This window comes from Gouania willdenowi, chromosome 1, assembly GCF_900634775.1.
Source record: "Gouania willdenowi chromosome 1, fGouWil2.1, whole genome shotgun sequence".
Classification (NCBI taxonomy): domain Eukaryota; kingdom Metazoa; phylum Chordata; class Actinopteri; order Blenniiformes; family Gobiesocidae; genus Gouania; species Gouania willdenowi.
Genome location: NC_041044.1, coordinates 22672288 through 22687706, shown reverse-complemented (window position 1 = coordinate 22687706; position 15419 = coordinate 22672288). Strand labels below are relative to the sequence as shown.

The following is a 15419-nucleotide window of genomic DNA, read 5'->3' as shown; positions in this document are numbered from 1 at the left end:
TATGCCTCCATTTTCTGCTAATGGTGTCATCAAGAGCGTAGCTCCAAGCTAACGTTTTGGCTTCTGGCAGAGTTTTTGAATTTGTTAAACCTTTCATTAGGGCTTCTACTTTAATTGCTCTGAGTCTTTGAATTTACATTTTTACTGTGGTTATTGAGACTTTAGGACACTTATGCAAGACATTTTCCCATCTTGCAGACTGTGTGTGTGATAGCGTATGTTCTGTAAGAAAAAGATTGTCTTTAAGGCATCATTTTTGGGCCTTAATGCTACGTCAGCAAATAAATTTCAATATTAAGCAAAGGTTTATAGACAGTTTCTGTATAATGAGAGAAAATGGCTCAAAATATTGTTGCAAAAGAAAAACTTTTCCCCCTAAAGTGCAGATCCCTCGGGTGTCATTGTCAGGGCGTTCTCTCTCACTCACAAATGAGAAAATGCTCAGTGCTTCTCAATTATTGGCTCAGCAACATTTGAGCCTGTTTTTGCTGATAAGCAGGCCCAGCTGTTGAAAAGAGAGATCGTGCAGTTCATTCAGCGAAGACATTTCTGTGATTTCCTGCTGGCAAAGTTTCCTCAACAACATGATACTCAGCAACTGTAAGGGAAGAGGAGGAGAAAGCAGTTAAAAAAACAACTTTAGAGAATCGGGACGCAGCTGAGTGAAGCTGGGTGGTCAGGATGGGATGAGATCCAGTCAAGCCCAGATGTGCACAAATGACCGTTTTCATGGCGAGTTGGAGTCAGCATGCACACACACACACACACACACACACACACACACACACACACACACACACACACACACACAAAAGCCAACACACACACACTCCATTAATCTGTCTCTGCTCAGTATAATTATGAAGATGGCTATGTGTTGCCACCAACTTGTCTGCACTGCAGTTGCTCTGTTGTGTGTGTGTGTGTGTGTGTTAAGTATTCAGAGATTTAGAGAATGGCAATATGACACTGTGACACACACAAGCAGAGGCACCAGCCTCACATCACTGCACAGCCGACAATATAAATGACTCATAAACACGTCCGCTTTCTCAGTTCAGTTAACACGGTGCCAGTCAAAGCGTCTGTAGAATCACAGAGTGCTGTTCAGCCACAGGCTGTGTAGAAATGTAGACAGCACTTATAATAAAGACCAGCACTGAGGAACAAGTGAAAGTTCATTTATAAAGATGGAGTTACTTCAAAGGTAGAGAAGTACAGTAAGTTTATTTTTATAAAGAGGACTCAGAGAAGCTGTAGTTTCCGATTGCTGGCAGGGTGTGTGGTCCTTTACGACAGAATACTTCATGTATTTAAACTACTGCTCGAGCTTCATGTCTGAATCGTGATGAACAAGATGAGCAGTAATGTTTGTCGTGTAATCTCAATACACTTCTTGTCCGGAGCAGAGTTTGCATACAGCTTTGCTGATGTCTAACACTGTTTGCCATGAATCGAGCAAAAGTATGTCCATACTTTGGATTTAAAGCGCACATGTGCAGGTTGTTGGTTTGTCTGCCAAAGTGAAATATCACGCTGCTGCAAGTCTTCCTCGAGTTTGCAATCACTTGTTGGTGCTTTACTGCCATCCAGTGGTCGTTCATGAAATTGTGAAAAATACAATAAAAAAAAAAAAAAAATTGATTCCGGGAAGCAGGATCGATTTTTAAAATCAGCACCCAAAAAATTGCATTTTTCTCACCCTTAGTGGTTACCACTGCTTTTCTTCAGTAATAAACAAGTTCTGATGAACTACGGCCGGGCCCGCAAAACGTCTCTGCGCTGAATAGCACATACCACGTTTCCGAGAAGTCAGTGAAATGACTTGGTTCCACCGAGTAAAACAAATGAAATTGTGCAACATGAAATCGTAATCTACGTTGAATTGCCTTTGAAACGATTTATCACACGACTATGTTCCGATAAAGGAGTAGTCATTTGAAAAATGGGGCCCCCTGGCGCCCCCGTGGCACATACGGAGTAATGGGCCCCATTCATATTGTGTGTTTTGAAACAATATATCACGACTATGTTCCCATAAATAAGGAAATTACTGGAAATACCCATTTTTAAAAAAGTGCTCAGAGCATCTCATCATATTCATTCATACAGTATTCATACCAAACTGCATTACAATCTAACGAGAACTATTGGAGGAGGAGTCATTTGAAAAATGGGAGCCCCTGTGACACCATTATGGGGTAATGGGCACCATTTATATAATGGTATTTGCCAATGATTTGGTACCACCAACAGTCGTAATATTTGACTGGCAAATAATGAGAAATCGACATTTTCGTTTTTTTCTTCTTTTGTGCCCCCCCCCCCCGCATAACGCCCAGTGTGAGCCAAAGATGGGCACCGGCAGACCCCTGTGACACTGAAATGGGACAAAGCGGGTTTGAAAATGGATGGTAATAAGAGTTGAGTCATATTTAGGTCATGTGACTTTATCTCTGACCTTTCATTCGCTCTTTGCAGTATATTCAAGCTCACTAAGGAGCTTTTCTTTACAAATATGCAAACCAGAGGCTAAAGTATTGTGTGTGAGAGTGTGGTTATGAACATTGTCTCTTGGTGTACGAATCCTTGACTTTTAACAGCATCAACTCCTCAAGGTGCAATTACCACGCTCCCACAACCTCCATGCTTCCTTTTTTCAAAGCACGAGGCAGATGGACTGTCAAATACAACTGCAATAAGATGCAGATCCTGCCTCTGTGTCTCATTTCAGTCCTAGAGCGACTTGAAGAAGCTGAGTTACAGGCTCAGCGGGGTCACTTGGTGCTGCAGGGTTAATTTAAAACGATTGATTTCTGATGAGATCAAAGGAGAGCAATACAACTTTCAAATTTTCAAAGAATTCACATACTTTTTCTTCATTAAGTAATCATACATAGCTGTTTTTCTACTAATTTTAAATAGATGTTAACATATACAGTATGTACACTGAACAGAAATATAAATGCAACACTTTTGTGTTTGCTCCCATTTTTCATGAGTTGAACTCAAAGATCTAAAACATTTTCTAAATACACAAAAGACCTATTTCTCACAAATATTGTTCACAAATGTTTCTAAATCTGTGTTAGTGAGCACTTCTCCTTTGCAAGATAATCCATCCCACCTCACGGGTGTGGCATATCAAGATGCTGATTAGACAGCATGATTATTGCACAGGTGTGCCTCAGGGTGGCCACAATAAAAGGCCACTCTAAAAAATCTTCAGTTTAATCACAGAGCACAATGTTTTGAGGGAGCGTTGAATTGACATGCTGACTGCAGGAATGTCCACCAGAGCTGTTGCCCGTGAATTGAATGTTCATTTCTCTACCATAAGCCATCTCCAAAGGCATTTCAGAGAATTTGGCAGTACATCCAACAGGCCTCACAACCACAGACCACATGTAACCACACCAGCCCAGAACCTCCACATCCAGCATGTTCACCTCCATGATCGTCTGAGACCAGCCACCCAGACAGCTGCTGCAACAGTCGGTTTAAAAACCAAAGAATTTCTGCATAAACTCAGAAACCGTCTCAGGGAAGTTCATCTGCATGCTCGTCGTCCTCATCAGGGTCTCGACCTGACTGCAGTTTGTCATCGTAACCGACATGAGTGGGCAAATGCTCACATTTGATGGCGCCTGGCATGTTGGAGAGGTGTTCTTCATGGAGGAATTCCAGTTTTCACTGTTCAGGGCAGATGGCAGACAGTATGTGTGGGGTCGTGTGGGTGAGCGGTTTGCTGATGTCAACGTTGTGGATGGAGTGGTCCATGGTGGTGGGGTTATGGTATGGTACGAACACAGGTGCATTTTACTGATGACATTTTTAATGCACAGAGATTCCGTGAAGAGATCCTGAGGCCATTGTTGTGCCATTCATCCTCGACCATCACCTCATGTTGCAGCATGATAATGCACGGCCCCATGTTGCAAGGATCTGTGCACGATTCCTGGAAGCTGAAAACATCCCAGTTCTTGAATGGCCAACATACCCACCGGACATGTCACCCATTGATCATGTGAGATGCTCTGGATCAGCGTGTTCCAGTTCCTGCCAATATCCAGCAACTTTATAAGAGCCATTGAAGAGGAGTGGACCAACATTCCACAGGCCACAATCAACAACCTAGTCAACTCTATGTGAAGGAGATGTGTTGCACTGTATGAAGCAATTGGTCACCCTGAGGCACACCTGTGCAATAATCATGCTGTCTAATCAGCATCTTGATATGCCACACCTGTGAGGTGTGAAAATATTGAAATATTGCAGAAATACATACAAATATTGATTAAATATAAAAAAAAATCAATTAAATTGAAAAAAAAAAATCAATTTTTTAAATGAAAAATATATTTTTTTCACACCTCTAATGTGTAGGTATATGGATAAATGTTTGATGTGCATGTATAAACTATTTTTTTTGTGATATTGTCTAGAAAGCCTTGTTTAGTTTTTATGATGGGTAGGTATGTATAAGCTTTTGCTTCAATCTACATCCTATCGGCTAATTAGACAATTGAGTGTTGTTTGTTCTGTTTTTTGTTTTTTCTGACGACTCCCAAAATAAAATTCAAATTATTTACTTTTTAACAGAAGGAGTTTGCAAACATGACTTGTTTGTTGTTCTCTTTATCAACAGCTAAATGGTGACTAGTAGCTTTCTACAATTGCTGTGTTAATAGCTGTAGTAACAGCAGCGAGTTGGTAATCAGTTAAATATTAATAACCCTGACACAGACTAGCATTACTTAGCATGATATAATCAACTGTCTTTCCAAAACAGTGACAAAGAAAACACATCTTTATGTGATTATGAAAGGACGATCATTTGCTGAGAATGTTTGTCACTTCCTAATCCAGTAAACAAGTGTAAAGCTAATATGTTTGTTTTTACAGGAACTCAGATGGAGCAGAACAGGGATTGTTTCAATTTGTGATGGCAGGCCTAAAGGGGATGCACTGTCAACAGTTTACAGTAACCACATTTGCTGACAGCAAACATGAATAGTCTCCCATCAGTTTTAGTGACAACTAAGCACAACTGGTTAGAAAACTTGGTTGTGTAATCAATGCGATGAATGAGCTGCAATCATGAGCAGCGTCAGTGTTTTCAGTCCAAGTTTTTGATCTTATTTTGTAGGAAAAACAACATTGTTGATCTTTGTACCTGGCAGCAGCAGTCAGAGAAATACGCTTGTTTATTTGTTTTTTTTTTTATTTCAGCACCAAACAATATTTTGGTAAGATATATGGCATGCATTTTGTTTGTCTTTTTGCTTCCTTCTTCCACAGCTTTGTAATCTTAGCCATGACTGTGCTGACCCCCATTATGATAGAGGACCGAAGGAAAAGGTTTCCACTAAGTCTTCATTATTAGTGGTGATTGTGTGGCACTTTAAAGCAACGCTCTTTTTTGTAAGAAGAAGAAATGCGCTTTCTTTTCCTTCATGTAAAATGAGTGTCAACTTAATGGCAAAGAGCTATTTCTTAAAAGCATTGCCCTTTTCAAGTCATATCATTATGACTATTTGGTATACTGAACCTGCTGGCTGCCACGATGTTTCTAAAGTAACTTGTGTGTGTGCCTTTGTGTACTTATTCTAGGAAAATGGCATTGAGGCGGTCTTTACACCTCATCCTTGCCCTGCTTGGACCCTCCCGTGGGACAGCTTACCAGAGGCTATCAACCCCACGGAAGGTAAAATCATGTCTTACCTGGGATCTTCCTTTTTTATTTTATGCACATTTTATCTACTCTTAGCCTTTTTCTTTTGCTTTAACATCTGTTTTAGTACTTTTGGGATATGAACATGTGTATATTGGAAATAAGAGGCTACAATATTTTTTCCAACCACAGTCAGTACTGTACTCTATAAGTGTGCTCATCCTTTTGTAAATAAATATTTGGTTTAATGGAGGATTATTTTGTAATAGATTTTAAAACTAGTTTTCTACACTGAGGTTGTCCATTTGAACCACATCCCTGTTTCAGACTTTTATAGAGTCGGTGTTTCTTTGTGTTTCATTTGGAGATGGGCTGCATTTACGTAGGTGGTTTACAAACACTGGATCGGATTTGACGTCTTTCTTCATTTACACACAAACATCAGATTACTGACTGCAATAAGCACTTACAATAATGACGTTTTTTTTTTCCTATTCAACACCAGCCAAATTTTTTACAACGTTAAAAAGAAACATTTTTGCTTTTTGTTTAATTGCTAAACCATTTAGATAAACCATCTGTGTATAAAACCGCTGAAAATAACAGCGATTCTGATCAACAATGTACACACTACAGTTCTCTCTATGTCTGTACATCACTTCATTCAATGCCTGGTTTGCTTCAAAACACACAAAGCAAAAGGACATATTTAGTTACTGTATTTGCATTTTTTTTTTTTTTGTTTCCTGGTGGTTTTCAGTCCTACCATGAATTGACAAAGCATAGCTTTCCTTCTCAGGTTGATTCAGTGAGACTTTCATAATGCGTTTAACCAACATTGCTTATCTCCATGTCTTATCCCTGCATTGTTCTGTAAGGTTAAGGTCTGTGACAACAAAATTCAACACAGAAGAAAACCCACAAATAGGGAGCACACAACTAATGTGCAATGTTGAGTTTGTTCGTATGCCTTAGTGGATACTGATTGCTGCGAGAGCATTATCTAATAGGCTGGGGAAGAGCTGTTGATTGTTGCCTCAGGTTGCATTGGTGAAGCAGAGAATGAGAAATACCAGTTTCTCTCCCTTTCTCCTGCCTGCATTGTTTCCCCTCATGCTCATCAGATGTGCTAGATTTAATTGTAGATGGTTTATTATTATTGTTGTTGTTGACATATACCATGAATGAGGTAAATCTCCTTCTTTCTAGCTTTTGCATTTGGTCAGGTTCCACTGTCACTTTTGTAATGTTTTTCTTTCCAATAATTTATCTACCATCAATATCGTAGCAGTGTTTTTGATTTAGTTGTTCAAGAGAACAACTATTTTGCTAGACGTGTGACTTCCTGAAGTACATATAAAGTAAAAATTATTAAAACATGAAACACAGCCATTGATTTAAAATAAATTAAATTTTTTTTTCTTATAACCGTGCCACTGTAGCTTTTCCTGACACTACTTCAGTGATGTGCCGTCAGGGTAGGCAAGGTAAGCAGTGCCTACCCAAGAGTGAATTGATATTTTGATTGTTTTAATTATAATTTTTTATTTTTTTTAAATTATCATATAATTATGAATTATTCATTTTTCCATTTCCAATAACCTACAGTACCTATACGTTTGAAAATGTCCGCATTTTGTGCGTTTCATAGCCCAAATTACTAAACAGCGCTATTTCCTGGAACAGCTGCACAGTCCTTTTTTTTTTTTTTCACTCCGCTGTAAGCCAGAGGGAGGCCACGCCCTCTCCCAAAGGCACGTTGCTCTTCTGCCTCCGCTCCCATTGCGTGTTTTTACGTGTTTGCACATGCGCAGTTAGGTCCCCAAGATGACAACCATTTATGTGCAAAGGCAGTGTAGAGAGCTGCCTTTGCACGTAACCGCGCTATGCTAAATGCTATACGTAAGTTCACAGTACATTAGTGAATTGATATCATGTGACCGCTGCTGCTACGTTTTCTAGCGAGTGGGCGGGATAACACTACAGTCATGATGACAGCACTAGAGATTATAGAGAAACTTTGTTTTGAGGAAAAACGACAGCTTTTAAAAGATGGGAGACCAACACCTGAGCTACCAGACCTTCAGCAAAGGTAAGGTCAGAACATGTTTCATACTTTTCACAGTGAATGGAACAAAAGGAAGGATTGACTTTGTGGATGCTCCTCACTGAGGCTGTTCTGAGTAGTTGTTGTTGTCATTTTCTCCGTGTTTCTGTGTTTACAACATAAACAATGGATGTGCTGTCTTGTCATGAGATATACTATCTTGTTGGGAGAGTATGGAGGCTATATTAAATAATTGTTTATGTTTCTTTAGTGGTGTTTATGATGTTGATTTTGTTATGGCTAAATGCTTGTTCATGTGGATCTTGTTTGGTTTTTTCTTTCTTATTATGAATTTTATATTTTGATAAGCACATTGAGATGACTTTGCTGGAAATTGCTTTATACAAATAAAATTGATTTGAATTGAATTAACACTTGCCAGCAGAAACATATGAAATTGTCATTGGTGGTCTCGATTTGCAACGTGCCTACCCAACCCTAGTGGTCACGGCACGTCACTGCACTACTTATAATGCCTAAAATGTATTTATACAGTGTGATATGCTATAGTTTATTAATATAATTTATTCCTTCTAAATAAACTTTGGGCACCACACGGAATTTGTTGCCACCTTTATTTATTTATTTATTTTATTTTAATTTTTTTCCACTTATCTGCACATGCTGTCAAAGGTCAACACTACAAGAAGTGCAATCATTATGAGACAGCAATGCATGTTTTGTTATTGCAATGAAATAAATTAATTTATTTTATTGCTTAATTGTGACCATCACCAGCCCTCCCTAAGGAAGGGTAAGAAACATTTTAATATAGGGAGGATATAAAAAGGGAGAGCAGTGTTACACCTAGGTGGAGGGGGAGGGGAGCAGGGAGGAGAGACTCAAGGCAGGAAATAGAAAGGGTGGGGAAGAATAGATTTTTTTACAGTTTATAAACACGAGACAGAGCGTGGGGGCGGGGCGTTCACCGGTACATACATAGACTGTAGAAAATACATACATAGCACTGCGCGGACACTGAAATGCTCACCTTCGTGGGCGTGTCTGTGTACATGTCAATCACGGCAGAGAGCTTCCTGGAGGCGCGGCTTCTCCAGCTCAGTGCCGTGTCAAATTCATCATCAAAGTGGGAACGTGTCATTAAATTGGAGCGAGGTGTTTGGGCTCACCCTGCAGTAAGAAAGGAGCAAATCACCTTCTAACAATTGAGGGAATCAATAAAAAAAACACTTTGGGCATGTGTATGAAGCCCATATAGCACTTTATGATGTTTAAAGCACAGAAAAGTCTATTTAGCGTAACATGGGCCCTTTAAAAACCTCATGCTGTTAAAAGAAACAATATTGCACCTCAATTTTGTTAGCAATGCTAAGGGGGAGTTTGATTTAAAAACAAAAAAAAAAAAAAAAACATTTGGATTCCAAATAATTCAAATACAGTATGTGAATTCACATGTGACAAGAGTGATGACCTTCACCTCGTGTCAGCAGTAGCTGCAGGCAGGCCCATGCTCTGTCCTGTCAGGAGTGCATGAAAGCAGATTATTGGTCATAATGTATGACTTTACCATGTAAAGTAGCTCTAAATGGTAATAATGATATTTGAATTAGGTATAGACATGGAAAATCCTGTTTAATCGGCTAAAATAAGAACATAAACAAAGAACACTGTTGCTATCCTACCACTATGCATCCACATGATACTTTCTAAAACCATTTCATGCCTAATATGGTACTTCAGTGCAACTTGGTTATCCATTTTTTCCCAGGCCCCACTGGCATCCAAGCTTTAGACTTTCCACCCAAAAGTCTAAACAGATGTACCCGCTACTTTTCCTGGTGTGGGCAGTGTGTCTATTCTGAGAGCGAGACTAAATTTTGACTGTCCCACTTTTGTCAGTTTCTGAATGGCGAACAGCGCTGTTGATATCTCATCATGCAGTGCGAGGAAGGCTGGCTGGTAGCTCTTCTGCTTTAGTGCTGTTTAATTAAAGAGATGCAGAGATGGAAGGCAACAAATTTGTCCTGAACCCCTGTGCGTGGGCTTTGCCATCCATCTCCTCCTGCAGCATGCACAAATGACTACACACATGCTCACACTAACACTGCTTCAGGAAAAATAGCTGCTATTTCCTTTCACATATGCATGAATTATTTCTATCCCTTGAAAGCTAATTTAGAACATGCATAGGTCTTTAAGACCCTGATTATTTATACGCACTGGCTTGTAGTATGTAAATTCATATATATGCAGTTAGCAACATTGTTTTTCCTCAGGCTACTCAGAAATTGTTTTATTGTAAAGTTATTCCTTCATCCCTGACAGAGGCATCTTCAGGCTTTCTTTTTAATGAACTGGGTGAGATGCTTTACTCTTTTATTTCTTCCAACTGATGAGCAAAAGAAAGACTTTAATTTTAAATTCCAATTAAATTGTAAATACCATAAACAACTACAGAGTTTATTACTAGGCTGTAAAAGTTTTATTTTATTGAAAGTCAAGGGTATTAGAGTAACTTAGAATAACTTTGTTTATTTATCAATTTATTTATTTGTTGTCCATCTCTAGGGAGTATCCAATCAATGTCCTGAACCCTAGTTTTCTCCTTGCTGCCTTCCGCAACACTGGGTTTTCCCGCCTTCAGTTTGGTGGATGTGAAATAGCTTTCTAACTCTGCACAGTGAAGAAGTAGAGTCCGACTCAGGGTCACGTACTTTGGCAAATCGATAATGGAGAAAACGAATAAAGGTGTTCATTTTCCGTTTTTTGTTTTCTGTATTGAAGTAAAAGAGCTTGAATTTGAAAAAACAAGGTTTTTTCATTTTGGTTTTGGAAACAAATGTCACATAATGAGTGTTTTTTTTTTTTTGTTTTTCATGTTTTTTGTTGCATAATGATGAACGAATGATACATGGGTTGAAAAGGCACAAACAATGTTAGTTTATCTCACGTACAGACCAGCTTTTTCCTTAATGTGGTAACTTCCTGCTGCAGAGTAGATCTCAATTTTCTTAACAATGTTAAAGTGTTGATGTATTCCTAGTGGTTTTAGTTTGCTTTCAAAAACTGTTAAAAACACTCACTCATTCGCCTTTCAGGTTCCCAGGCTATTCTGGGGTGAAAGCATCCTTTTATTATAGATAGGGATACAGCCACATTGATCACAGTGTATTTGCAGACACAAAGTATATATGGGTGCTCTCAAGTCACCAAAGTTAATAACTTGTGTGATAAAGGATTGTCTTTTCATTCTTGTTCCTTTAGAAATCCTTTGTTCATGTGCTGTTTCATCTACAGGGTATTGGCTGGTTTGATTTCAATGGTCAGTAAATCACACACATTGAGTCCTTTGGCAGGCTCAATGTTGGCACAGAGACCTTTCTCAAAAGGAGGGTTTGTCACGATGTAAGTCTGTTTCACTAGCTGGACTGGCAGATTTCTGCAAAAAGGTAAATATGAATGTCAATAAAGTAGCCATTGTATGCAGCTGCCAATGCCTCGTTTCCTGCACTTCACTTAATAGCAGGAAAAGGGGGAGGTAGCAAAGACAGCATAATGATGGAGTGTGTGACAGAGAGCATTTGAAATAGCTGTGAGACAGCACGAGGAGAGACAAGGGTTATCAGGAGAAAACAAGGCAGGAGGACAGGGACGAGACAATGAGGCATTAAAAGGGAGGCTGGTTTGGAAACTGCATAGCTGTCATTTTTGAGCCATGTCGCCATTAGGCCTTTCAGGGTTGTTTTGGCACTACGTGATGAGATGAGCTTCTTGTCTTTGTCTTAGGTTACAAGAGTGTGACATGGCTTGAATTGCCCCAGAAAAAAACAAAAACAAACGTGCTCTGTTTCATGAACCTGCTAGCTCATTTAATGCTAATCATTGACAGTGGAGTAGCAAACGATGGAAACGGCATTTGTGGAGTTGCTGATGCAAAGTTCTAACGATTTATTTCTGCAGTGGTGATTTTTTAGGATCCTGGCAGAGGTGTGAAGAGTACTGATATATCCTACTCAGGTAGAAGTACTGTTACTTAATTTAAATTGTACACAAGTACAAAGTAGCTCAATTTAATAGAACTCAAAGTAAAAGTTACTAGTTACTTTCACCCCCCACAAAGTGTGGAAGGGGGATGTAGGTTTGAGCTCCATCCGTCCGTGTGTCCGTCCGTCCGAGTTAAAGGGGACAGCTTTTCTCAGAAACCGTTTAAGATGGGATAACCAAATTTGGCGTGTGGCTTCAGGGTATCAATACCTTGATGGAGTTCAAAAATGAGAAGCTCACAATTATTTTTTGGGGAGTTATTGCCCTTGTTCGTTTTTTTTTTACTCTGATCAAGGTATCTTCAAAGGGGACAGCTTTTCTTAGAAACCGTTTAAGATAAGATAATCAAATTTGGTGTGTGGCTTCAGGGTATCAATACTTTGATGGAGTTTGAAAATGAGAAGTGCGCAGCTTTTCTTAGAAATCATTTAAGGTAGTTAGTAATTTTATATTCCAATGTGATAATATTTTCTTATGTATACATCTAACTTCTTAGATTTAGGACATTTAGGAAAACGTTGTGATTGATAATGACAACCAATCTGGCGGGGGATGTTGATGACTGTCTTCTTGTTGGTAATAAATCTTTCCATGGTTCCCTTGCATACAGTAAACATCTCATTTATAAAAGACCAAATTGTGCACGATTAGAACTGAATTTATTTTCCACAAAGGCATCTGTATAAAATAAAAGGTTTGTCAAAATGTACAAATTTTTTTTTTAGATAAAATATCACCAATGAATTAAATTCAAAATAAAAAACAATTCTCTGGTTCTAAGTATAGCTACATTTATGAACTCTAAAACCATTCCAAATGCGCCATGTGTAATATTTCATATGGTAGCAGGTTATGTACTGTTATTTTGTTTTTCTTTTAAACTGCAGTTTGAATAATATAGTCTGAAAACGTGTTAGGTGTTTATAAATGATAAATAGATTGAAACAGATTTTTCATGCAGGATTATTATGGTATATGATCATCAACATTCTCAATGTAAGCAAACTTAAAAGATGACAAATGCATTTGAGATTTGGTAGAGTTTAGTTTTGGACGAAGAGTGGAAGAAATGAAGTGCTTATAACATACAGTAACTTGCTTTCATAAGCTTTAAAGGTTATACAGATACGCTTTTCTGAAAGATTACTTTTCAATACATTATTGTTGACTAAATATGTGTTCCTCTCCACTATTGTTCTGGCCAGACAGTAGAGTAGGGTGTGACTTCATTACAAGTTGAGTCATACAAGCAGATTGTTTTTTTTTTTTTTTGAAAAACTGTCTTAGCTGTCAGCTGTTTGTCAGAAGGTGCTTTCAGTCTTTAGGCCGCTGGCACACAAATGTCACAGCTAATCTAGACAAAAAGGTATTAGAGTGGTTTTGCCTGAAGAAACTTGCTGGTTTTCTCACAAGTAAACATGATCACGAGAGCAGTGTCTCTTCCTTTGTAATAACTTATGTATCTTATCACCTTAAATAATCCTACTAACAGAAGATTCTAGTCACTGAAGATTTTCACAAGTTTTAGTGTTCAATCATAAAATCTTGCTAAGTAAGATAATTTGTAGATTAAGAGTTTATTTTCCTTGAGGAAAGCTAAAGAGAAACTTGAGTTGTGCCCTGGGTACTGCTGGCCACATCTGAAATGGGATTGGACCAATGACAAGAGTAAACAAGTTATTTTTTGTAAACAAGTTCCACTTTTGCCTTTATTGAGAGAACCGACATACAAGAACATCATTCTAACTAATGACAGTTTAACTTTTATGTAGAAGAGAGTTGTTTTTGTTTTGCCCCAAAGACCATAAGCATTAGCCTTGTTAGCATCACTAACCTCTCTAATCGTTTGCAGGAAGCTACTTGGCACACTAGTAGTTGCATAATGTGGGAAAACAATGTCATACTTCTACTTGTTTTATTCCCCAGTGGCTAATTGCAATGGTACCAAGCAAAACACTAATAAGAAGTTAAGAAATTGGAGGGTTTTTTTTTTTAGTATCTTAGCCAACACATCACAAATTCTGTGCTCTTTCCTTTTCGGAATAACAGTAGATCAAAAAAAAAATGCTAGTTTGTTTGTAGTTTAAAAAGAAAATTAATACATACAACTAAAACCATTTTCTGTAAATATGTCCTCTCAATTTTGAAGATATTTATAAAGAAAATCAAAAACAAAAAACTTTTCACCCATACGTATACGTCAGAACCCCCACGGATGTGTACATATTTTTAAACATGTTTATTTCATTCATGTCCTATGAAAAACACACACTCGTTCATGTATTACTCCCATGTGTTCACAATTTCAAACTGGCTGCAAATCCCAAAACGGTCTTCTCGTTTGCTGTTAATTGAAATCACTGAAGCCTTTAAATAGGAACTTTAAAGATTTGAGGTAAACACAACAGGCAGCTTTGTTACTCCTAATTAGAGGTGTAATTGGCACTTCATTTCTACAATTCAAGTTCAAGCACATCGAGGCTCCCTGGAGTTTTCCCTACTGGGTTTCACTCCTTGTGGTGATATTTGAGTTGCACCCATTTAAATGCAGAGTCACTGGCTGCCTCTGTGATGAGCTCCTTGCAAATGTCACAATCATGAATATTTATTCATCTTCTCAGTTTTGCGTGGTTCAATATTCTTTTGTGAGAAACTGGGGTGTGGAGATGGAGTAAGAAGACAATTTTAGCCTTCTCTTAGTCAGCTGTTTTAGAATACAAAGTACCTTTTATGTCATTCCATTACAATGGCAATTAATTAGTAACTAGTTTTCTTTGTGCAGTGCAGAATGTTTACTCGGGTATCATCTCCGCAGGGCTTTCCCATGGAGTCCGTTTATCAGGTGTTGTTTGGCTTGTCCTGTATTGCTCAAAATTATGACCCAGTTGTGAATAAGTTACCTTATTATGATTGGGGGGGGGGCACAAATGTATTACCGAGAGTAGTTAATAAATGGCATCAGTTATAGATAGCTAGTCAAGCTTTAAACAGGGCACCAACATGTACTTCACTTGCACAGATCCAATTGTAAGGGAATGAATCTCTCCATAAAAGCAAGAAATCTCTGTCTGTCTGTCTGTCTGTCTGTGACCGTGTGTTCCTCAAATATCCCCACGCCCCACCTCCTGAGCCGAGAGGCTCAGTGATTATGTTATCAGTCCTAGCTCTACAGTGATGATGTCATCAGTCCTATCTCTACAGTGATGATGTCATCAGTCCTGTCTCTACAGTGATGATGTCATCAGTTAGAACATTAGAACATTGGAACATTGGAACATAGGGGTAACATCATCACTGTGGAGGTAGGACAGATGTTCTATAGCAATACATACTTTCTACGGACACTGCACTAGTTAAATTAAATGAACGAAGTTTGATTAGTTTCAAGCCTACCATTGTTTTTTCCAAAGTATTTTTATTTATTATTTTTATAGGCTGTGTAAACCATGTAATTACACAATATTTATACACACATATCTAAGACAGCTTCTGTATCATGAAGACAAATTGGGGGTTAGGGTAGGGGAACAGGGGTTAGGGTAGGAGTACAGGGGCTAGGGTAGGGGTATATGGGTTTGTTGCCACTTGGTCTTTCACAGATTTAGCAGAGTTGCTGATTAAAGTAACCCAAAC

General features: G+C 38.5%; 1 protein-coding gene across 4 annotated transcripts in view; it reads left to right on the top strand.

Annotated features, from left to right (window-relative positions):
- gstcd (glutathione S-transferase, C-terminal domain containing) overlaps window positions 1–15419 on the top strand; it is a 67669-nt gene that overhangs the window by 6827 nt on the left and 45423 nt on the right. For all 4 annotated transcript variants that reach the window (XM_028458835.1, XM_028458828.1, XM_028458851.1 and 1 more), the window contains one exon: window positions 5614–5707. In XM_028458835.1, the coding sequence (XP_028314636.1) occupies window positions 5614–5707 (94 nt within the window). The remainder of the gene's footprint in view (window positions 1–5613; window positions 5708–15419) is intronic.